The following is a 25,968-nucleotide window of genomic DNA, read 5'->3' on the forward strand; positions in this document are numbered from 1 at the left end:
TGTATGGATTCTGGGGATAAATACGAACACCATCTCCAGGTGCTGTCATCTCAGTATCTTTCCCAAGTGCTACATTCACTGAAAATAAAATAAATAGAAGAAAAATGCAATACAGTGATGTTAACTTCTATTTTTGCATTTATTTCTATTGCAGGAATGATGGAAAATGCTCATACTTGAATCTATTTGCCCTGAAAGTACACATAGCAGTAGCAAGAGTATGGAAGTATTAGTACACATTTTAAAAAAATGTCTTCCAGGAGGTAATGGAGAAATAGCAATAAAACATAAGTGATAATGTCCCTTCTGGTAGAAATGAACATTTTACGAGTCAGGATAAAGCATCAGGAAAACCAGACTTCATCAAAACGATGGGCCAGATCCTCAGCTGGCCTAAACTGGTGTAGCTCCATTGAAAACAGTGGGGAGGGGCTACATCCATCTACACCAGCTCCATGTATTTTACATAGAAGTTGATGGCACATATAAACTAAACTAATGTCTTACATTTCTATATTGCCATTTAGCTTGAAGGAGCCTAAAGAGCTTTACCAGCCCAGGCACAAAATCTGCTCATCTACCCTTTTTCATGATGATTGATGAGATTGAAAAAATGATGTTATACTCACCCATTAAAATAAATAAATAGAGATGACTGCATGAATAGGCAAGGAGAATTGTACAAGGCTGCCCTTAGCTCTGAATGGCTCACTTAAACCAGTGGTGAAGGTTTGTTTCACTAGTCACCAAGTGTCTGTAACTTGGACAGCTTTTCTGGCTGCCTTTGCTCAGGATACCTGCACTATGCCAAGCTTCAGCCAATCCCTTTGCTGCCTCGTTTTTCTCTATCCTTAAAATACATCTCATCAAATTCAGTGGAAAATTTGAAAGAGAGATGGAAAGGAGTGGAAGAGAGAGACAGACTGAAAGACGGTTCCTTTAAATTTTAATCTGATAATTAAATGGCTTCTGCTGTTTCATTTCCTCTTGCAGTAGAAGGAGCAGAGTCCAGGCCCTGTACCATGTTAAATAAGCACTGATTGGGCTTTCTACATGGAATTATTTTGCCATAAATTGCACCTGACAACATCCAGATGCTCCATAAAAACAGCCAGACGTATCTGCATTTCTCAGCAATACAAGCCATCAGCATTGCAACAGCCGATGTGGCACAGAATGCAGGTGGAGCATGGGGTGAATGAAAGATGGGTGAACTTCCAAAAGGTCTGGCAGATCAGTTGTGTTAAGCACCAAAAGTGCAGGAGCAGAGCTGGTCAGGAATTTTTTGATAAACTTTTTTTGTTTTTTTGTTGCCAAAAAATGCTGATTCGTCAAAACTGAAACTTTTTGTGAACCAAGGCAATTTTTGACAAATCGCTTGACTCAAAAGAAATACTGGGAACAAATCAGTTGTTCAACCGAAAACACGTCAACATTTGAGTGAATTTAGACAAAAAGATTATTTTGTTTAAAAAAAAATGTTTGAGTCAGAGTTTAAGGCCGGAAGGGATCACTAGATCATATAGTCTGGCCTCCTGGATACACAGTCCACAACACCCACCCACTAAAACCAACAATGGAAATGAGACCAAAGTAGTAAGGCCCACATGAGACTAGACTATTACATTCCACAAGCAGAGAGTAGGAGGGCACCTGGTACAGCAGTGCTCAGGGCCCCTGCAATGGCAGGGAAATGATTAAGTGAGATCTACCCAGATAATCCTGGCAAGCAGCCCACACTTCTGCAGAGGCAGGCGAACCCCCCACAAGGACCCTGCCAATCTGAACTGGGGGGAAATTTCTTCCCGACCCCACATATAGTAACCAGTCAGACCCTGAGGATGTGAGTAAGAACCAGCCAGCCCGGCACCTGAGAGACAGAATGCTCAGTGTCACCTCAGAGCCCTGGCCCATCCTATCCAGTGTCCCATCTGCAATAGAAATGAAACATTTTGAGTGACGCAAACCAATTTGTAATTATTATTTTTATTTTTTGGTTTGTGAAAATGTTTGAGACTTCTGTTTTTCATCCCAATTTAAGATGTTAAAAATGTTGATATCTCAAATATTTTTGGAGGACAGGAAAACCATCCCCTGCCTAGCTCTGCTCCGGAGGCTTATCTAGACCATCGGTCGGTGTAATTGAACTTGATGTCTCATTATCACAGCCTGTCTCAAGAGATTTCAGTTGTCTCCAGCTGGGCCTGGGATGCATATGAGAACACTTTTGCAATATTTGAACATGTTGAGCCCTCACCAAAATCCAGAATCAGAGAGGTGGTTGTTAGAAGTTAGTAAAAAGGTGATGTGGAAAGGACGTTATTCAAAATGACTTTGAACCTTCAAAAAGGTTTGGGGAATTCAGGTTTGATTCGGTAGTGAGGGGGAAGGTGGGTTGTTTTCTTTTGTTAACTACATGATTTGACTCTCATCTTGAGTGTGGACGGAAATGCTGGTGACATTGTAAGGGGATTTGAGGACTAACTGTCCCAGGGATGAGGGAAGGGCTGAATGAAGAGAGGTGGGACTGTTGAGTGGTGCAATGTTGGGTTAGTCCATCATCCTTACATCTCTTGCCTTTGACGACCAAAATTCACATGTGAAAATGAATGTGATTGTCCCTTTTGTTTGTCCTGTAAATGCACCAAACACACTGGTGGTCTCTTCAGGAGAAGCCCAGGAATGGAGTAGCAGTAGGTGCTGCAGACTAGGAATGAGGTGCGTTGACAAAGTTGCATGTGGCAGCCCAGGACTGGATAGTATGGAGTGCCAAACTCTGGATTGAAAGGCATTGGTTAGAACTATGTGGAGCTCAGGACTGGTTTAGCAGAGATTATTGCAAAACTGGAATGATGCCAGAGCTTTAGAAATCCTGGGTCCCATTCTGTTTTACACAGGTGTAACTCACATAGTGGGGAGGTGAATCAACTCTGGGTGATTCAACTGACTGAATTTCCAACTTACGATATCTTCTGCCAGGGGTTGTGGTATTTCTCCTCACAGAAGAAACTGAGTCCTCTAGCATGCAGATCTCAGCAGGCAAAGAGCATGCACATGGATGCCTCTTTCCTCCGCTTTGCCACCCAGTCCTGCTGGCCCCTGCTGATTAACTCATTTGACAGCAAGTCACCACAGAGGGGTTGATGTTAGTTTCCAGTCCCCTCCTACCACATCCCCCCACCAAATGCCTTATTCCTCTGTTATGCTGAGCAAATTCTCGCCAAGAGATAAATTTCTCTGCATTTCTCTTCCCCACCCTCTCCAACTGTCCTCCCATTGCTTCCTTTATTTCTCTTTCATACCCTGCCACTCCAGAGAGAGAAGGTGCTGCCAGCGGAGTGGTGATCTTATTTTTATGAGGTGCCTAATTAGGGAAAGCAGCAGATATTGGGATGATAGTGCTGTTTTCAGACTGGCTGTTTGTCGCTTCTGACTGTAACACAGAATGACAGGACACAGGGGTGCATGTGTGTGTGGGCATGTGGTGTGTTGGAGAGAGACCTCTACTGGCTGAGCTGGGTCATTTTCCAGTTCAGCTCATCTTGCCTGTAGCTCCAGGAATAAAGAATCCGCAGTCAAGAAACTGGAGACAAGAGGCAGAACTGGTTAGCTCAGTATTCAAACTCATCCCCTTCAAACCTGTATCTGAGGTTCAGAGAAGTTCAGTTAACTTTTTTCTTTAAAAACATTAATTTCCCCATGTTTTCTCCAACACTAGCTGAAGCTATTTAAGTTGTCCTAGTAACTTGTCTGCAACCATTGAGTCTCAAATGGCCATTCTGTATGATTTTAATGCTCTATTTCCTGTTCCATGTGGCTTTTGAACTACTCATCACTAACCAGAAGTGCTGAGGATCTCAAATCTAGGAAAGTGAATGTAGCTTAGTGGTTCAAGCCCAGGAGTGGGCGTCAGGTCTCCTGGGTTCTATTATGGGGTCTTCCACTGACTTTCTATGTGACTAGGGTCAAGTCACTTACCTTTTTTGTTCCTGTTTGCTCATCTGTAAAATGAGGATAATATTGTGTGCATCTTAATTCTCTAAGGGCAGATTCTGCCTTTGCACTCTTGGCAGCTCCACTGAACCCAAAGGGGCAGCACAAAGTGTAAATGAAGGCAGGATTTTTGACCCTTTAATGTTTGAAATTAGGTGCTAGAGAAATGCTTATATTATGATTATTCCGCAAACAGAAAGCTTTGTTAAAAGGCCATTAAGATTGCTCAAGTGCCTGTATCATCAGCTAAAGCATAAAAAAACCCAGAATATCACTAGTTAACTACTCACCCAACCTACAACCATGATTTCATCTCCTCTGAATTACCTCACCCCCCCCATCCACCACCCACTGCACACATGTCTCCTCCCTCCATAGCTAATGCCTCAGTGCAGAGATGCTGAGCAGTCTCCCTGCTCACCCCCATTCCCACTCAGCTCCTTGCTCGGGGGAGGTGGTGTTATGGGGGGTTCTGGCAGAACGTAGGTCTTACTTGGGAGCAGCTGGTTGGAGCAGATAAGGGCTGTTTGGGACACGTACCAAGGCAGCAATGCCGTGTGTGGGCCCTTAGTGTGCCAAGGGTGGTGTGCACAGTCAGTCAGCTGCGTGGGTGTTGCTGTCTTGTACACTGTTGGCTTGCTGTGCCAGGGAGCCTTTCAAACACTAATACATTGGCACAGAAGCACTGGGCTTCCATCACCCCAGGCCCTCTACACCGCTGGAGGCCCCCATCTGCCTTTCACACAAGCTGCTTCTCCCTCAGGTCCATCACACATCCCTGCTCAGCCTCTCATCCCCCCCCTCCCCAATCCATCCCTTGTTAACCAGTACCCACACCCAGAGGCCCATCTCTCCATCACTGTCCACCTACCATACCCTCGTCTGCCCAGCCTGTTTCCCTGGGTCCTGAGGATCTCAGTGCTGAGCAGAGCTCGTGAGTCAGGGAGACAGACCGTCGGCGACGGAAAATGGAAGTAGCTGACAGATCTGAGCAAATCCATTTGGCTAATCTTGGTGTAGTGCATGTCCATTATCCCAACGAAGGGGAAAGACTATGGGTTTAATTTTAACATTTCAAAAGTGGCCTATGTCAGAGATACCATTAGAGTGTGCAAGTCTATGTGTCCAAGGTCTGGAGATCATGGGTGCTGTTAGTAGTTGTTTGGATACAAGTATCTTAAGAAATGTAAGGAAAGCAGGGCAACGTTCAGAAGGGAGCATGTTTAAGTATTCCCACTGTAAAAGTTGGTAAATATGCTACTACAGAACTAGAAAGAGAACTCCCTGAAGAGTTCTTGTACCAATTTTAGAGACTAAATTCAGTCCTTAAAGTGTGAAACAGAGGGATTTTAGTACTGCTTTAGGTGCAAATCTCAATGCAACTCCTGACTCCTCTCTAATTATTATTATGGTTCTGATCTTTGCAATGAAAAACAAAAAGAAAAGAAACCCTGTTGTCAAATAGCTCTTGCTGATTTCTATGAACTTTCTTGCTGTCTCCACGCTGTGGTGATGGAGATTCCCCCAATGTTATTGCTCTTGGAAGGTTGTTAGAAATATTGTATATTGATGCATAGTTAATCTCTTCTTTTTTGCCGCTGTTTTCTAAACACTGAAATAAAGCTGCCTCCTAACCCACACTGAAATAGTTCTCATGATGGCCTCACGCTGAAGGGATCTTATCAATTTTTCTGGTGCTCTGAGGGAGCCTTTCACCTGGAATATCATTTGCTGCTCTGGACACATCAGAACAAGAATGATGCAAAATAATTGGAGGGAATTCAGGGAAAAGCAAAAAAGTGGTTCTCAGACTGGAGAACTTATCTAGCTTGAGGAAATGTTCCAGACATTACATGGCCAAGATTTTAAAAAATGACTAGTGATTTTGGGTGCCTAACAGAACTCTCTGTAAAAGAGGCCTGAATTTTAGAAAGTGATAAGCACCCACTCTCTGAAAATCAGACCCTTTGGACTCAGATTGGGCACCCATAAAGGGAGGCACCTAAAATTATTAGTTGCTTTATAAAAACTTGACTGATTGTGTATACAGTCATTTGGTTAAATTATGATGGGGTTAGTAATGGTAATCATCCACAAACGTTCAGAGGGTTTAAATAGCTCAAAGGAAGAGGGATTTTTTAGGATTGTTCAAGTGCAATTAAAGGGAAATTTAGTTTGAGTATGAGGAAACATTTCCTAACAAAATGTGTGTGTTAAGCTGTCCTGCAGTAGCTCAAGAGTGAGGACCTACTTCAGGGCAGACTTTTAAGAGACAGGGCACAAACCCCAAGCTGGTTGTGAGTTCTGTACTTAGATTTTGCCAACCAATGATCAGGTGTAATCTCCTCAGGCACTATAATGGCCTTAACATGGAGCCACAGACAGTCCCTTTGGGCACTTGCCAGCCAGGCAAGCTGACCTTTGTGATAGATCGTCCATTCTACTGCGAATCACAGCAATATTCAGGTTACTCCCAGTCCCAACGGACCAGTAATTTACCCCAAGTCAATTGCACTTTAGATCTCACACCAGAGGTGCTTGTAGCCAATCCTATAATAAACTATGTAAAGATTTATTAAATAGGAAAAGGAAGCCAGAGAGTAATTTGTAAGGTTAAAGCAGGCAAGCATACATACACAAGTGAGTTCCAATGTTAAGTTTCAAAAGATAATAGAAGTTTCTATAATCAGCAAGCTCTATATCTTTTAGGGCTAACCCAGGCAAAGCAGCTTAGGATCCTTTGCTTATGCCTAGAAATCTTGCCCCCAGAGTCCAATCAGGCATAAGATACAGTTCCTTCTTGTTAGGGTATTTTATTCTCTTCCTCCCTTGTGCTTTCAGCTGCAAACTCAGCTGATGGGAGAAATTCACTTGCATATCTCATCTTCATGGGGGTGGTGGTAGGGAAAGCAATCAACCAAGTCTTTTGTCCTTTTTAATGTTCCACAATAGTTCATCTGGCATTGATGGGCCTTCCTTGTTAGCCAGGATATAACACTGTCAGTTGGAGCTTGGAGCTCAGTAGTTTACCCGTGATTTACGCAGTCATAGAGGCTTATAATACAAACATTTAAAAATTATCTTACAGTATTGGATACAGATGTTACAAGTGAGATTGCAAGCATTCCATAAAGTCTAAATTCTAAGCACATGTTTATAATTCTAATACTTATTTAAACCATACTAACACACAAGTGAGCCAGGCCGATTTTAGCTGTGTATTTATCAGTGTTCCATTGAGGCCGGGGATGCTTGGCATGAGCTGGCATCTGGTCTGTCAGAGTCACAGTGGTGTAGTAGATTTGAAGAGTCTTTTGATGTAGGTGGTAGAAACACTGCTTGAGTAGTTTTTAAATGGGACTGGACAAAACACTGAAGAAATTGTTATTGGGGCCAACCCTGCTGATAAGATGGTCACCTCTAGCTCTTACCATTATGTGACTCTACTTGTGATATAGCAGGTGTGTAATGAAAAATTCTAGTTTTGCGAGAACAGGATAGTGAGTTGAAGTGAAATATACAAACGGGGGAGACTGCCAAAGGTTTCTTATAAGCCATTGAACTATGAAACATCTATTTTTCACCTTCCTCTGTAGCATGGGGCACGGTTCACTTGCTGAAGGATTCTCTCTCTGCTCCTTGAAGTCTTTAAACCATGATTTGAGGACTTAAATAGCTCAGATATAGGTGAGAGGCTTATCACACGAGTGGGTGGGTGAGATTCTGTGGCCTGCGTTGTGCAGGAGGTCAGACTAGATGATGATAATGGTCCCTTCTGACCTTAATATCTATGAATCTATTTCCTCTCCCTCACGCCCACAATGTAATTTTAAAATAAAACATGTCATTTGGATAGTTAAAAACAATAGACCTGATTCTCATGTACAGCCAGGCCTCTTTAAAATGCTTTGGCAGTGTCAAGGAGCCTTAAAGTGAGTAGAACAGCAAACTATGTCTCCATGAAAGCCCTTTTCACTGACAGAGTGGTGCAAAGTGGCCTTGTTGTAAATGAGTACGAGGCCCAGTCTGTTTAATAGACCATTTTAATTTTTATTATGGGATGGCCCAAGACTGGACTGGGCTGCTCAGCAGTGAGGCACCCGCTATAGACCAAATGAGATCTTGAGAAGGTGCTCCAGTGATTTGGTTGGCTGTTCGTCTTTGTGACTTTTATTGTTTGATCCCACTACATACAATGAACTATTCCATCCTTACAAAAAGGCTCTTTTAACTGGCTACCAGAGCCTTTAATCTGTGAATTAATCCTATGCCTCAAAGAGCTGCTTTGGGCCCTGTTCTGCTGCCATTGAAGTCAATGCCAAAAAGTGCATTGATGTCAATGGCAGTTGAATAGGGCGCATCTCACTTTCCTTACTCCTCTCCCTGCAGCACCCTGCCACATTAGCTGGTCACCTGATGAGAGCAGTATCTCCACCTCTGTATCCCCATCCCATGACCATCTTTCAATGATATGTGAAGGAGATGCCTCTCTGAGAGAGAGTGAGGATGAGGGTCTGGAGCACATGCAGAATATTCATGCCCTTTATGGAAGGGGAAATTAAGTACTGTGAGCATGCTTGCACTAATGTGGTTGCGATGGGTACTACTCACAAAGCAATTCAGCAAGAGCCAGAGAGAAAAGTGATCGTCCTATCACAGCGGCCAGTAGTGACATATGGGAGATTGCCTTGGTCTGTCTCTCTCAACTCCTTACATAACAGCTCTCCTGTTACCCCTCTGCCACTGCTACTTCCCCCATTCCCTCTCTGATTCCCTCCCTGCTGTTCCAAGTCCGTTGCACTGTCACTACAACCCTCATTTAAACTGCGGTCAGGGAGGTAGGTCTCTGTTCTGGGTATGGTTGTTGTGTGTTTAAAATCTTCTATCTTTTCTCTCTCTTCTAGGTACCTGATTAATGTCACCTTTGAAGGGAGGAATTTGTCCTTCAGTGAGGACGGCTACCAGATGCATCCCAAGCTGGTGATCATCCTTCTAACCAAGGAGAGGAAATGGGAGAGGGTAGGATATGTTTGGAGACTCTTGGACTAAACTGGGAAGGAGGAGGGTGGTGAAGGTGCTCATCAAATTAACCCCTCTCTCTTCAGGACTTCCTTGTACCAAAGGGTGACCAGCTCCTTACTTCCTCTGAGGATCTGTGGGAGCTGGATTTGGGTGTCTCCAATAATACAAGGACACCATCTCTTCTCAAATGTAGGCCACCAATACATTATCATATTAGTTTGCATAAAACGTTCATAGATTCACTCATGGTTCCCTTCAGCGTCCACTTTCCTGTTTTACGTAATAGAGTTCAGCTCCCTACAGCAGAACCACTGACAGATTTAAGGACAGCCTTGAATGGGGACAGTCAGTCGAATGGACCCCTGGCTGTAGACACTGCAGTTACCAGCTTCGCCTTATATATGACATGAGGACTAGAACTCAGGAACTTCAGCATCAAAATCGCAGGCCTTTACTAACTAAAAGAGATACAACATTAGCTATCCTTTGTATCAAGGTTTAGGACTTCAGCCACTAGAGAGAGACGCATACAATTTTCAATGGGATGGGGTGTTAGGTGCAGCTCCATGTATGACATTTTAGGTAAATTATTTAATGAGTTCATTTGCATCTTGGAAGATGGAATTTCAAGATAGAAGGCAGCTTGGGTGAAAGTAATCATGAAATGATCGAGTTCATAATTCTAAGGAATAGTTGGAAGGAAAAAAGCAGAATGAAGAGAATGGACTTCAAAAATGCAGACGTTAAGAAACTCAGAGAATAGGTAGATAATGTCCCCTGGGCAGCAAGTCTAAGGGAAAAATGTTCAGGAGAGTTGGCAGTTTTTTTAAAGAGACATTATGAAAGGCATAAGAGCAAATGATCTCAAAGCATAGGAAAGATGGGAAGTCTGGTGAAAGACCATCCTGGCTTAACCAGGAGATCTTCAATAAACTGGAACTCCTAAAAGAGTAAGACAAAATGTGAAAACTAGGTCAAATTATGAAGGATGAATATAAAAAATCCCCATTAACATGTAGGGACAAAATTAGAAAGGCCAAGGCACAAAATGAGATTAAACTAGGTAGGGACATAAAGGGTAACAATAATACATTCTACAAATACAGAATAGGCCCATCACTCTCTGAGTAGGAGAGAATATAACAAAAATGCAGCAATGGCCACAGTATTAAATGTCTTTTTTGTTTCACTTTTCACCAAAAAGGTTAGCACCGATTGGATGACTAACAATAGCGAACATCAGTATAAATGGGGTAGGATCTAAGGCTAATCTAGGGAAGGAAAAAGTTAAGACTTACTTAAACAAGTTAGAGGTCTTCAAGTCAGCAGGGCCTGATGAAATACATTCTAGTATGCTTAAGGAATTGTCTGAAGAGATCTCTGAGCCATTAGGCATTCTCTTTCAGAAGTTGTGGAGGATGGGCGAGATCCCACAGGACTGGAAAAGGGCAAATACAGTACCTATTTATAGAAAGGGGAATAAAGACCAGTCAGTCTAACTTCAGTACCCGGAAAGATAAGGGAGCAAATAATCAAACAAACAATCAATTTGTAAACACCTGGAAGATAATAGATGATAAGTAACAGTCATCATGGGTTTGTCAAGAACATGTCATGTCAAACCAATATAATATACTTTGATAGGGTAACAAGCATTTTTGATAATGGGGAAGCAATAGATATCATGTATTTTCAACTTTAATAAGGCTTTTGATACTATATCAGAAACAAACTAGGGAAATATAGCTTAAATTAACCTACTATAAGGTGAGTGCATAACTGGTTGGAAAAACATACTCCGAGAGTAGTTATCAATGGTTCACAATCAAGCTGGAAGAGCATATCGAGTAGGGACCCAGAGGGGTCTGTCTTGGGTCTGGTTCTGTTCAATATCTTCATAAATGATTTGGAAAATGGCATAGAGAGTACATTTTTAAAATTTGCAGACAACACCAGGCTGAGGAGGGTTGCAAGTGATTTGGAGGACAGGATTAGAATTCAAAATGATCAGCACAAACTGGAGAAATGGTCTGCAATAAATATGATGAAATTCAATAAAGTCAAATGCAAAGTACTACACTTAGAAAGGAATAATCAATTGTAAAATACAAAATGGGAAATGACTGCCTAGGAAGGAGTACTGCAGAAAAAGATCTGGGATTTATAGTGGATCACAAACTAAATGAGAGTCAACAATGTAATACTGTTGCAAAAAAAGTGAACGTCATTCTGAAGTGTTGTAATTCTTCCATTCTATTCAGCACTGATAGCTTATGCTCAAATAAATTTGTTAGTCTCTAAGGTGCCACAAGTCCTCCTTTTCTTTTAGCTGGAGTATTGTATCCAATTCTGGGCACCACACTTTAGGAAAGGTGTGGACAAATTAGAGAAGATTCAGAGGAAAGCAATAAAAATGATTAAAGATCTAGAAAACATGACCTACAAGAAAAGATTGAAAAAATTGCATTTGTTTAATCTGGAGAAGAGAAGACTGAGGGGGCACATGATAAGTCTTCAAAGTACATAAAAGGTGGTTATAAAGAGGAGGGTGATAAACTGTTTCCCTTAACCACTGAGGACAGGACAAGAAGTAGTGGTCTTAACTTGAAGCAAGAGCGATTTAGGTTAGCCATTAGGAAAAACTTCCTAACTTTCAGGATAATTAAGCACTGGAATAAATTACCAAGTGAGGCTGCAGAATCTCCATCACTGGAGATTCTTAAGAACAGGTTAGAAACAAACACCTGTCAGGGATGGTCTAGATCATTAGTCCTACCTCAGTGCAAGGGACTGGACTAGATGACCTATCGGGATCCCTTCCAGTCCTACATTTCTATGATTCTATGATATTTCTAAAAAATTTGCATCTAACCCTAAAGTAAAGGAGGGATCAAAAAAGGAACTGGGGTCAGCTGAGAACAGGGGGACAACTCAAGAGGGCTTGGAACAGGAGTGAGGTAAAAGGTGCAGTAAAATGGAGTTGGGGACACACCGAGCAGAGAACCACACACAGTGTCCACTGATGCAAGAAGCTTTGAAGTGGGGAGTCAGTGGATGCTGCCCAGAGGAGCGCTGTAAATTTTAACAGCGAGGGTAATTAACCATTGGCAATTTTAAAAATCAAGAATTGATGTTTTTCTAAAAGATCTGCTTTAGTTCAAATGGGAATTATTTCTGGGAAGTTCTGTACCCTGTGTTGTACAAGAGGTCAGATTACGTGATCAAAATGGTCCCTTCTGACCTTAGAATCGATGAATCTAAAACTGGATGCGTGCATGTGCAAGGTCCAGGAAAATAGCACCACAGTCACAAAGGGCATTTTTATGAGTGATCTTTCTTCTCCTGCTTCTAAGTGGTCAGCTTGACCAGTGCCATAAGGAAGTCCATGGGGAGACTTTGTGGGAAAGTCTGATACATAGGGGCCACTATACATCTATTATGCTGGAATACCTTTTAACCCTGGCTGAGCGGAGCTGGATTCAGACTGGTGACCCTCGCATGAAAAGCTTTGTAACTCATTAGCAGCACCCTAGATTCATAGGTTCGAAGGCCAGAAAGGACCATTGTATAACACAGGTCAGAGAATTTCCACAAAATAATTCCCAGAACATGTCTTTTAGAAAAAATCCAATCTTGATTTAAAATATTACTAGTGATGGAGAACTGATAAATTGTTCCAACGGTTACTCGCTCACTGTTAAAAATGTATGCCTTATTTCTAGTCTGAATTTGTCTAACATCAGCTTCCAGCCACTGGACTGTGTTATATACCTTTCTCTGCTAGATTGAAGAGCCCATTATTAAACATTTGTTCCCCATGTAGGTACTTATAGGCTGTAATCAAGTCGCTCCTTAACCTTTTCTTTGTTAAGCTAAATAGATAGAGTGATTGAGCTCCTTGAGTCTAAGGCATGTTTTCTAATTCTTTAATCATCTTCACTGCTCTTTTCTGAGCCCTCTCCAAACTATCAACACTCTCTTGAATTGTGGACACCAGAACTAGACACACTGTTCCAGCAGGGGTTGCAGCAGTGCCAAATACAGAAGTAAAATAACCTTTCTACTCCTACTGGAGATTCTCCTGTTTATGCATCCAAGGATTGCATTAGCTGTTTTGGCCACAGTGTATCATTGGGAGCTCATGTTCAGCTGATTATCCACCATGCCCCCCAAATCTTTTTCAGTTACTGTTTCCCAGGATAGAGTCCCCCATCCTGAAAGAATGGCCTACGTTCTTTATTCCTAGATGTGTACATTTACAGTTAGCCCTATTAAAATACATATTTTTTGCTTGTGCCCAGCTTACCAAACAGTCTAGATTGCTCTGTTTCAGTGACATCTCCTCTTTATTATTTATCACACCCTCGATTTTTCTGTCATCCGCAAACTTTGAGTGATGATTTTATGGTTTCTTGCAGTTCATTAATACAAATGTTAAATAGTGTAGGGCCAAGAACTGATCCCCACAGACACCTCTTGAAACACACCTCTTTGATGATGATTCCCTATTTACAATTAAATTTGGAGATCTATCAGTTATCCAGTTTTTAATCCATTTAATGTGTGCTGTCTTAATTTTGTATCTTTCTAGTTTTTTAATCAAAATGTCATGCAGTACCAAGTCAAATGCCTCATAGAATTCTAAGTATATTACATCAACACTATTACCTTTATCAACGAAACTTGTAATCTCATCAAAAATAGATATTGAGTTAGTTTGATAGGATCTATTTTCCATAAACCCATATTGATTTGCATTAATTACATCACCCTCCTTTAAGTTTTAATCGAATCCTGTATCAGCTTCTCCATTATCTTTCCCATGTCATGAGCAAGACGTGGGCAGTGAGACCTAATGGTCAGAGCAGGAGTTGGGAGTCAGGCTGAATCAGCTACCAGGAAGTCAGAGTCCGAGATGGGCTAGTGGGCAGAACAAGAGTCACACATCAGGAGGCAGGAAGGATTAGGTTACTGTGAGAACAGAGTCCAAGACAGGCCAGAGGATGAACTGAGAGTCAGGCGTCAGGTACGATTAGATTACCAGAAGATCAGGGTCGGGTACCAGGTTACAGATGGCAATCGAATAGTAAAGTTGAGAAAAAAAACAGGGTTGGAAGTTGGAGTCTAGGGTCAATCGCAAGCAGGGTCTGGTGCAGAGACAAGCAGGCTGTGGTGTTCCTCAGACACCCCGTTATGACTTCCTGGTTTAAGTACTGGCACCAGCCAATCAGTGGGATGTAAGGGGCTGCCACTCAGGTCCTGCTGGGCAGTACTTCCTGCTGAGCTCAACCTCACAAGGTCTTCCCATGGGAGCCCAGTCTAAGCCTCCTGTGGTGATGCAGCGGCATCAATAGCCCAGAATCCCCATGGTCCCAGGTTCCAGCCCTGCAGACTCTAACATCATGCCCTCTTTCAGGCCTCCCTTCATGGTGGTGCTGGCCCAACCTTGTCTGGGTGAGACTGGTGGAATTCTTCCAGCAGGTCTTCCAGCAGGTCAGGGGTGTAGATGTAGGAGGCAGGCTCACAAGTGCATTCTTTTGGGTCATAGTCTTCCCAGTTCACCAGACAGTACAGGCAGCTCTTGGGAATTGAGGCTGGCACACACTTTGTATTCCTTGTGATCCTGGATTTTGACTGGTGGAGGTGGCAGTGTGGTTCAGTCGGAAGGAATTCTCAGTACAGGAATTCAGAAGGGAAACATGGAAAACTGGGTGTATTTTGAGAGACTGGGGAAGACGGAGTTTGAAGATAACCGGATTAATCCGCTGGCATATTCAGGAAGGGTCCCAGGAATGGATGGCTCAATTTATGGGAGAGTTGCCTGGTCTGGAGGTGTCTGGCAGTGAGCCATACCTTCTGGCCAACTGTAAATACTGGAGCTTCTAGTCGCCGATGGTCTGCATATCTCTTGTAGGCCTCCTTTGCCTCTTCTAAGTGGTTCTTGAGTTCTTCCTGAATAAGATGCATCTGTTGGACGCAGATGTTGGCAGCAGGGTTTGGGGAGGCTGCTGGTAACACCGGGTAGAAACCAGGGTGGAACTAGTAATTAGTGAAGCAGGGGCTCTGACCCGTAGAGGGATGGTCAGCATTATTGTAAGAAAACATATGGCATATGTTTGACATATGGCAGGAGCATAGACCAGTTATCTTGATGATAATTTACAATGCATCTCATGTACTGCTCCAGTACTTCGTTCACCCATTCTGTTTGTCCCTCTCTGGGAGGTTGGTATGCAGTGGGGGTGGATATGCAGATACCCAGCAGCCTGAACGCTTTGCACCAGAAGTGAGAGGTGAACTGTGAGCCTCTGCTGGGGAACTATGTGGTCTGGGAGTCTGTGGAGCTGGACCACGTTGTTCAGTAGGAGTTGGGCAGTAGTCTGAGCAAAGGGAAGCTGATTGCAGGGCATGAATTGGGCCATTTTGGTCAGGCACTCCACAACCATTAAGATTATGGGATGACCCGTCAATTGGCTCCAGCAGGTCTGGTGTATGTTTCAGCTGGAGGGGGATCTGGAGGGTTTTGGCTGCCTCAGCATCTATAAAGTTGGGTTTATCATTGCTCACTGTTGAGGAATCTGCTGCACCTGCCCCAAGACCTGGAACTGAAGTAGCAACTGGAAATGCGGGGTTCCCAGGTCAGCATGGGTGATGCGTGAACTGTTGGCTGGGGGTAACCTCCAGCCCCGCCCCTTCCCCATTTTCTGGAGCCCAAAGCCCCTCCCACCGTGGCCACTGGCCTAGTCCCATGGCTAGCCCCCCAGTCCCAAAGGAGCACCCAGAGGGTGTGCGGCCCCAGCCCCGGAGCACGGGAGGGCAGGTGGCACGTGGCCCCAGCCTCCACAGCCCCAGCTGGAGCTCTGGGGGCTGGAGCTGCTGGAGGACTGGAGCCGCATGAAGGGAGTGGTCACAGCAGGGGGCGGGGCCACGCCTGGCAGTTTGGGGAGGCAGAGCCTCCCCCAGCCTAGGCAACCCGCTGCCCATGCAGGTCAGATTCTACTTGATGACGGTGGGGTGGTTCTAGAGCAAGGAGGTCTGGTGATGCCCAGACTGTATCCCCCTACTGGGTCTGGGCTGGTCTGTTTCCCAAGTTCTTCCAAGTTGGGCAGGAGGCAAGGGCACGTCCTGCTCTCTCACACTAAAAACAGGTTCAGCTGTTGTCGAGGTTCTGTCTCCTCCAGGGTCAGACGTTGGTGACCCAGGTCAACTCGATTGGTTCAGGACTCGGTTCTGCAGGCCTCGGTGTAGAGGGAGGGCATGGAGGTGTTGGCCACCCCTCCCTTCCTCCTTCCATTTACACAGTCAGGAGTCCATGCACAGGGTAAGATCAATCAAGATGTCTAGGTGGGTGGGGTTTTCAGTGCGAGCTAGCTCGTTCTTTACCTCATCATTGTGCTCCCATCAAAGCTGGTAAAGTTGGGCTGCCTCATTCTGTTCAGCACCAGCCACAAGCTGTCAGAAATAGGTGGCATAGGAGGTGGCTGACCTTTGCCCCGGTGAAGCTTCCAGAGCTTCTGCAGAGTGGATGTGATACAGGCTATTGAAGATGGTTGCAAAGGCTTGCAGGAAAGCATCCCAGTCAGAGAGCACTGGGCTGTTCTGCTCCAACAGGGAGGATGCCCAGTCAAGTGCTTCACCAGACAGCAGGCTGACTACTAGCCCCACCTTAGTCTGGTCTGTGGGGGTACACTCAGGGGCAGAGCAGGAAGAGCTGCCGGCATACAGGTAACCCCAGAATTTCCCGTGATCGCCATTGAAGTGTTTGGGCAATGATACCGCAAGGACTGGTTGAGGCAATGGGCGGTCTGTTCAGGCTCATAGTGTCGCTGCTTCTCCCTGTGAGCCTGCAAGCTGCTCACGTAGGGTCTGTGCCTCAGCAGTGAGCTGTGCCACCTGAATCTGTGACCAAACTAGTTGCTTGCGCAGGGTCTTTACTTTGAGTGCATACTGCATAGCATGGGTCTGTAGTGTGAGGTTCTCCTTCTGCAGACAGATGACTTGGTCCTGCAGATCCTGGGCTCTCAGGGAGCTGCTGGTGGGAGGGCAGCCTGTCTCTTCCATCATCAGTGGAGGGGATGGATGGATTGGGGGGGGGAGGAGGGTGAAGGTGGTCTGAGCAATCTGTCATATCTGAGACCTGGGCGGTCAGACCTAGTGGTTGGAGCAGGAATTGGGAATCAGGCCGAATCAGGTACCTTGAGGTCAGAGTCTAAAACAAGCCAGTGGGCAGACCAAGAATCAGGTGTCAGGAGGAAGGCAGGGTCAGGTTATCGGCAGGTCAGATTCTGAAACAGGCCAGAGGGTGAACTGAGAGAGTGGTGTCAGGTAGGATCAGGTTATCAGAAGAATGGGGTTGGGTGCCAGGTTATAGACAGCGATCGAATAGTGAAGTCAAGGACGAACAAGGTCTGGAAGCTGGAGTCTAGGGTCTATTGCAAGCAGGGTGTGGCGCACAGATGGGCAGGCACTCTGTGTTGTTGCTCAGATAGCTCCCCTTAGTGGCTTTCTGGTTTAAGTATTGGCACTGGCTAATGAGTGGGCTGCAATGGTCCACCACTCGGGTCCTGCTGGGTGGTACTTCCCGCCAAGCCCAGCCTCAAGAGTCCTCCCAATGGAATCTAGCCTAAGCTTCCTATGGAAATGCAGAGGTGTCAGCAGCCCAGAACCCCCATGGTTCCAGCCCTGCAGGTTATAATGGCCTGGGATCAATGTCGGGCCTGTAATCACAAGAGTCATCCTGTTTACCTTGGCACAACATTAGCTTTCTTCCAGTCTTCTGGTACTCCCCTGCTGTTCCAAGACTTATTGAAAATCAACATTATCAATCCAGTGATCTCCTCAGCCAGCTCTTTTTAAACTCTTGGATTCAAATTATCCAGACCTGCTGATTTAAACATCTAACCCTAAGGCGTCCAGTATGCAATACATCCTAATGTTACGCCTTCAAGAATAAGTCTTGCTTCCTGAAAAGATAAATGTATTATATAAAATCCTGACCTTTTTAGAGCTTACAGAGGCAGGCTCTTCCATTCCCTGAATATATAGGGTGATTTTTCCGACATACAACTCTGTCACATACAGCCATATTCTATAGTCCAGTGCTCCACCTTGTTCTTAAAGGGATAGATCCCATCAACAAAATACAAACAACCTTGTGGGGCGCCAGAGGTTGTCCCCCACCAGTTCTAGGGGTGTTCTGAGCAGGGGTGGGGAGAGGAAGAGTCATGTCCAGAATGGTCCTGCACCTGTCAATTCCCTGCTGTTGCAAGCTCTATAGGGGCTATGTCAATGGTGAGTGCAACTTGGGGCAGCCCTTAGGCTAGCTTGTTCTGGGGGCCAAACTGGATTTTGCAGTGCCTGAATAGAAGAGGCAGACGTTCCCTCCCCTGTGACCCTAATGCTGTCACATTGATGAATCTCCTCCTGTGTCTTTTAGACAGACTGATGCTACAGAGGGCTGGCAGTCATGACAGAACAACCATAGCAACCATTTTCTGGAACAGATCTGTATCCCTGAGTTCTTCAGCTGATGTACTCACAGGCGGTATTTACTGTTATAAGTAAATGTTCCGCATTCATTCATTTGACTCACTTCTTTGTACACAGCTTTTGTTAAGGGCAAAAGTTCACACGCTAATGGGGCATGTGCTCTCTCTCTACTTCTTAATTAGTCAATTAGTAGAGCTCCCTCTGCACTAGCCAGGCTCACTCTGTATGTGTTTAAGTTCATGTGCTCCACAACCAGGACTCAAACGGGACCCTATATTGTTTACTAAGAGTGGGGCTAATTCACAGTCATCTTGTTTGTTCTTCAATGGCCTTGTCTGGCACAAGATGCGCTCCGGGGCATGTTGGGGGATAGGTGGCTGGGGATTCCAGAGAAAGAGTACTCCAGGTGCTTCTATATCCTGGCTAGTTGCCAGCTGCTGCAAGGTCAATATTGACAATGGATAGTTGAGCACCAAGAATGGTGGGAAGCAAGTCCACCACTCTGTCCCTATGCAGGGCTGTGCACCAGTGTGAGGTAAACTGGGGCCACGGTCTCTATTGTGAATCCAAAAGGAACGTCCTGTACTGGGCTGAGCCATTAGACTCTAAGCTGAGTTGTATCTGCTGGAAGTCGCTCTTTGTGTATTCTCCAGCAGGCAAAAGCTGGTGCTCCTTATAAAAGAGCACTGTAGTATTCTAACTGCAGCATGGGCAGTTACTGAAGAATATTATATAGTTTTTATAGGGGATGGAGGTGCCACATCCTGGCACAAATTACAGACCCATTCTTCCTGGTGCACATCTGGGCCTGGGCTTTTTGAGGCAAGGGCGAAGCTGGCATCTCCCAGTGCAATGAGGCCTAGATCTTCTGAAACCAGTTCTGGGGCAATGCTGCCCAGAACATCATCATGACTAGCACAGCCAAGTGTGGAATCAGGACTGGCGCTTCCTGGTGCATGGTTGGGTCCACACCTCTTCAATCAAGTTCAAGGTGAGTGCTTGTGGCACATCATATGGATTAGTAGCTCCTAATCCGTAACTTGGCTGTTGTTTCATAGAATCATAGAAATATAGGGATGGAAAGGACCTGAATAAGGTCATCTTATCCAGCCCCCTTCACTGAGTCAGGACCAAGTAAACCTAGATCATCCCTGACAGGAGTTTGCCTAACCTGTTCTTAAAAACTTCCAGTGACTGGGCTTCCAAAGCTTCCCCGAGAAGCCTAGTCCAAAGCTTAACTACCCTTATAGTTAGGTTAGATACTGGAAAAAGTTTCTAAATCTCCCTTGTTGCACGTTAAGTCCATTACTATTTTTCCTACCTTCACTGGGCAGGGAGAACAGTCAATCACCATCCTCTTTATAACAGCCCTTAACAGATTTGAAGACTGTTATCAATTCCTCCCCTTCAGTCTTCTTTTCTCAAGACTAAACATGCCCAATTTTTTTAACCTTTCGTCATAGGTCTTGTTTTCTAAAACTTTTATAATTTTTGTTGCTCTCCCCTGGACTTCTCCTCTCCCATTTGTCCACATCTTTCCTAAAGTGTGGTAACCAGAACTGGCCGCCATACTCCAGGTGAGACCTCATCAGTGCCAAGCAGACAAGGACAGCTACCTCCCTTGTCTTACGCACAACACTTCTGTTCATACATCCCAGAATATTAGCCTTCTTCACAACTGCATCACATTGTTGGCTCATATTCAGTTTGTGATTCACTATAATCCCCAATCCTTTTCAGCAGTACTACTGCCTAGCTGGGTATTCCCCATTTTGTAGTTGTGCATTTCGTTTTTTTCTTCCTAAAAAGAACTTCGCACTTGTCTTTATTTAATTTCATCTTGTTGATTTCAGACCAATTCTCCAATTTCTCAAGGTCATTTTGAATTCTAAGCCTGTGCTCCAAAGTGCTTGCAACCCATCCCAGCTTGGTGTCATCTGCACATTTTATAAGCATTCTGTCTACTCCATTATTAAAGTCATTAATGAAAATTATTAAATAGTACCAGACCCAGGGCAGACCGCTGCAGACCCCACTAGATATATCCTCTTCTCTGGTTATCTGGGACCTCACCCGTCCTCCATAAATTCTCAAAGATAATTGCTAATGATTTAGAGATTGCTTCCACTAATTCCTTAAGTACCCTAGGATGAATTTAATCAGGCCCTGCTGATTTGAATACATCTAACTTATCTAAATATTCTTTAACCTGTTCTTTCCCTATTTTGGCTTGGATTCCTTCCCCCTTGTTGTTAATATTAATTGTTAAATATCTGATCACCACTAAGCGTTTTAGTGAAGGCATTAAACACCTCAGACTTCTTGATGTCATCCATTGTTTGCTCTCCTTCTCCACAAATTAGTGGACCTACACTGTTCTTCCTCTTTCTCTTGCTCTGAACGTTTTTTATGGAACCTCTTCTTACTGCCTTTTATGTCCCTTGCTAAGTGTAACTGATTTTGTACCTTAGCCTTTCTGATTTTCTTCCTGCATGCTTGTGCTATCCTTTTGTATTCACCCTTAGCAATTTGTCTGTTTCCATTTTTTGTAGGATTCCTTTTTGATTTTCAGGTCATTAAGAGCTCCTGATGGAGACTGGCCCCATATGAGTATTTGGGACCATGGCTCTGTGTGCTATCTGTGCTAACACTTCATGATACATCTCTGCTGCTTGGCACAACTCTCCAGACAGCTTTGGTGCAAGCACTTTTCCAATAGCCCGGACAGAATTATAGTTTCCTGTCAACCTTGACTGGGAGCTGCCTGGGGAGTGTAGCTTACTCTGATCACATCTGCTTCTTTCACCTCATTAACCTTCTCTTTCATTGATTGGTACAAGGCAGGCGGGACAGGTTGGAATCTCTCCTGGATCAGGGCGTGGTCTGTAACAATCCAGTGCTATATGTGAATTACACATCCAAAATTGGCCAGGTGCTTGGAGATGGCAGCGGAGTGTTTCTGAATCAGCTAGATCAGTTCTCTCTGTTCTTTCATAATCTGTGCATTACCTATGTCTGTCTCTTGTAGCCAGGCCTCCTTTGGGCTTTTGCTAATGCTGTCTGTAAGGCAATGGGGGAAATTCCAGCATCTGGTCTCTCAGACATCACTGCATCCTCCCAGTCTAGTCAGAGGACTTGTAAAATGGTTTGATTGAGGAACAACTTGATGCAGGACTCCCAGTTGGCATCTTCCCTTTTCCGACAGGGAGCAAACTGTGAGTCATCAAAATTGAGTTTGCCTCTGTGCCAGGGTACAGGTCCAGCTGGGTGGTATAATATTTGCCCCAAAGCCAGTCTTTGTCTTGCTTAGGAGGAGAGTTTTTATGTTCGGTTCTGTCTATAGAGGGTGGATGTCCCAAATCCTGGTGTCAGGCTGTCCAGAGTAGCTCATGATCATGGGAGCCAACCTCAGGGCAGACTATCAAGGAACAGGGCTGGTGGCATGTTCTATAATTAGATTTCACTAACCAAGTAACAGGTGTGAACTCCTAAAGTGCTGTAACAGCCTTAACATGGAGTCACAGACAGTCCCATTGGGCACTCCCGGTCTATTTTGCCATGTAGGCAAACTTGCCTTTGTGATAAATGGCCCCTTACACCTAAATCACACCAATAGTCAGGTTACTCCTAGTCCCAAAGGACGAGTCACTTATCTCAAACCAAAGACAACATTTGTAGCCAATCCTGTAATAAACTAACTAAAGATTTATTAACTAGGAAAAAGAAATGAGAACGATTTACAAGGTTAGATCAGGTAAACATACATACATAAATGAGATTGTCTTAGAGTCCAAAAGATAATAGTACCTGCTATAATGTGCAAGCTCTATATGTTCTTTAGGACGAACCACAGACAAGCAGCTTGGGGATCCCTTGGTCCTCTCCAAATTTCAAGCAACATAGTGATAACAATTCTTCTTTGACAGGGATTTCTATAACCTCCCCCCCCCCACCCCCAGTGTTCAAGCTGTGATGGGATGAGGGCTTGCGCACATCCCCTCTTCATGCGTGTGGGGGAAGCCATCAACAAAGTCTTTTTTTGTGCACTCATGTTCCTCAATGGCTTGTCAGCTGTCTATAGACCATCCTTTGTTGGGCAGGCAATGACACCTCTTGTGGTAAACTAGTTTTTCACACTTGGTAATGCTTCTCCCCTGCCTGAGGAGATTTACTGTTTTAGCAAACATTTTTTATAGTTACAGAGCAAACACTTATTACCTTTATGACATGGGATACAGATATTATCGTAATATTAATACATGCAGCATCCTACAAGCATTTCATAAAGTCCAAGCACTGAACATATTCTTATAACTCTAATATCTATTTTAACACACAGGTGAGTCAGACTGGTTTCCAGCTATGCATTTGTCAATGGTCAGTGAGGCCCAGGGGTCTTGGCCTGAGCTGGCATCTGGTCTGTCAGTGTCAAGCCTGGCCTTTCCAGTTTTGCCCTACTTCTTGGTGAAGTGCTGGTAATCATGTATTTGTTTGGTGGTGTTCTGCTGCACCTTGCAGAGGCAGCGGAGGGTCACAAGCCCCCAGGGCTACTCAGTTTGTCATAGCCGTGCCAGAGCAGATTTACGCCTAGACCAACAGAGGGTAACTCATAGTTGTTTGCATCACTCACAATGATCCCCTGTTGGTGAAGCATTTTGGAAGTATGTATCCCACAGAGGGGATGCTGAACTCATTCCCAGCAGCTAACGATATCCAATTTTGGGGGGAGGGGGCTTGATAAGATCTCTGGCCACCAGTACTGGAGAAAGTTTCCCTTCTGGATAGTAGTCACCAAGGATCCAGTGTCCAATAATGCATCCATCTGCACATCACTGAAGACAACAATGACTGGGCACTTGCCAGCGAATTTAGACCACTCCCAGTCTGGTATTGGATCTAGTAGTTCTCCCTTCAGGGTTAGAGCCCACGCCCTGAGGACTCCCTCTTTTAAGGCACTGCCTTTTGTGAGCCCCTCCTCACAATGTGGCTAGCTTCCCCACACTGCCAGCAGATGGGTTGGCCCTTCTTGTCAAACTGGACAGAGAGCCTCCTCCCAGGGCTTTCCCTTCACTGCCAAGTTTGCATCAGATCACTGGTCAAAATCTTCATCTGTTTACACACCTCATCTGTATGCTTAGACAATTCAGCCAATGGCTTCCTTAGGGTGGGCCCTGGGGGGAGAGTGATAACTCTGTCTTGGATGCTGAGCTGCTTCTTGCCAAGCTGTTTCTGCGTCCCAAGTGGTGAATGTCACCCTGTCTAGAGTGGCTCACGACCATGAGTGCCTGTCTCAGGGCAGACTGTCAAAAACAAGGCAGACACCCCAAACTGGCAGTAGGTTCTATAATTAGATTTCACCCAGCCAGTGACAAACCTGAATGCCTGGATCACTGTAACAATCTCACCATGGAGTCACAGACAGTTTCCTTAGACCAGCATTTCTCAAATGCGGCTGCCATGTCAGCATGCAGCCACCAGAGGGTTTTTTTGAAGCCATGACAGCCTCCAAAGCATGGGGGGAGATTGGGGGTGGGGCAAAGCAGCCTCCCTCCCCTGCAACACCCAACTGTTGCTCCCAAATAGCTGTTACCAAGGGCAGTGAGGTGTGCTGCCATGTTGTTTTGCACTGGTACTGCCAGCAGAGATCGGATCCCTGCACTGCTCAGCCTCCTTGGAGGCTCTGGGCAGCGCCTCTGGAGACACGTGGGGTTGGCATGCGTGGCACAGGAGGTGGCTCTTGTCAGTGGGGGCAGCTATGGCGTTCAGACGTTGGGGCGCTTCCCTGGACAGCTCCTCTGCTCCCACCCAGCAGGGGCACAGGGAGCCTGGAACCCTGCAGGTGGCCGGTGAGTTCCCAACCCACCGTCTCCGCGTCGGACTTTTGCTGAAGGGCCATGGGAGGCAGTGACAGAGAGATAGGTTTGTCAGAGCAGCCGCCAGCAAGAGTTGTTGGCCGTATTCTGAGGCCACCAAAAAAACTGCTGTCAGAACCCCTGCCTTAGACTCCCCAGTCTATCTTGCCACCCAGGCAAGCTGGACTTGGTGATAAATGGTCACTTACACAAAATATCACAAATATTCAGGTTGCTGCCAGTCCCAAGAGAGCAGTCACTTACCCCAGATCAATTTGTATCTGAAATCTCACATCGAACAACACCTGTAGCCAATCCTGTAATAAACTAACTTAAAGTTTTATTAACTTGGAAAAAGAAATAAGAGATTTATTTACAGATTAAAGTAAGAAAACATATACACACAACTGTGTTGCAATTTAAATTCTAAGAGTGACAGAGTTGTTGTGATCTGTGAATTCAAAATGTCTTTCAGGGTGGACCCAAGAGGCAACCCTTGGGGATCTCTGGCTTCAGTTTGGTGTCTCTGGCCCTGTGAGAGTTCAAACAGAAAAGTGATGGAAAATTTTCATGCAACTTTGTTTTATTTCCTTCATTCAGCCTCCAAGTCCCTAGGATGAGCTTCCTTGCATGTAGCATTTCCAAGATGTGACAGGGCCATTCACCAGTCATTTGTATTGTGATGTTCTTTGATGGCCCATGTGATTTTGATAGTTCTTCTGGACAGGCTCATCCCATCTGAGTTCTCAAGTTTAGAGCAAACATTTTCAAAGTTATTAAGCAAAACGTACATATTTCCTTACCGCCTGGAATAGAGACATTACAGATAAGATTAATGCGTGCAGCAATTTACAAACATTCTACAGAGTCTAAACACTGAATACGTTCTTATAAGACTAATACCTATTTTGAGCAACACTAATACATAAGTGAACTAGTCTGGTATCCAGCTATGAATTTGTCAGTATTTAGCTAATGCCTGCAGCCTCGGCAAGAGCTGGCACCTGCCCTGCCAGCATCACACCTACATACAGTCCTTTTATGGCAATGAAAGATTGGATTGCCATTGCCAATCATCCTTGTTTTGCTAATTTCTATGTGTACATGGGGATTTATGACTCGCTGTCCCTGGGGAGATGTGACACATGTATTTGTTTTACACCCTCTTGGCTATAGTGAGTGATTCTCTTCTGATTTAAATCAATATTTACACTGGTGTATCTTCACTAAAAGCAGATGGATTACTCTGGATTTAAACAGGTGTAGCTGAGATCAGAATTTGGACCTATATATTTTTTATTTTTGCAGAGTATCTTTTGTGGACCTTAATCTAAGGGCTTGTCTACACTGCGACGTTGTCTTTCACGGGTACTTAAAAAAGACCCTGCCCCTGCGTGAAAGACAAAAGTTTTGCCGAGGCAAGTGGCAGTGTGAATGCAGCTTTGTTGGCAGGAGTGCTTTTGTTACTAAAAACTGCTTAGACAAACCCTAAGAGACGGTAATTCACTCAATCCCTTGTTTCTCATCAGGCAGTAGACTTGCATCACAGAATACACATTTTGTGGGTACTTCACACACAAGTGAAGGTCCCATAGACACTTGATCTATTTAA

The 25,968-nt window shown here is 44.6% G+C and overlaps 1 protein-coding gene across 1 annotated transcript in view; it reads left to right on the forward strand.

Annotated features, from left to right (window-relative positions):
* GRIN2B (glutamate ionotropic receptor NMDA type subunit 2B) overlaps nucleotides 1–25,968 on the forward strand; it is a 284,759-nt gene that overhangs the window by 169,245 nt on the left and 89,546 nt on the right. The window contains exon 6 of the mRNA XM_084647091.1: nucleotides 8,898–9,012. Within this exon, the coding sequence (XP_084503217.1) occupies nucleotides 8,898–9,012 (115 nt within the window). The remainder of the gene's footprint in view (nucleotides 1–8,897; nucleotides 9,013–25,968) is intronic.

The sequence above is a fragment of the Lepidochelys olivacea genome (genome assembly GCF_965140295.1).
Source record: "Lepidochelys olivacea isolate rLepOli2 genome assembly, chromosome: 1".
In the NCBI taxonomy this organism is placed as follows: domain Eukaryota; kingdom Metazoa; phylum Chordata; order Testudines; family Cheloniidae; genus Lepidochelys; species Lepidochelys olivacea.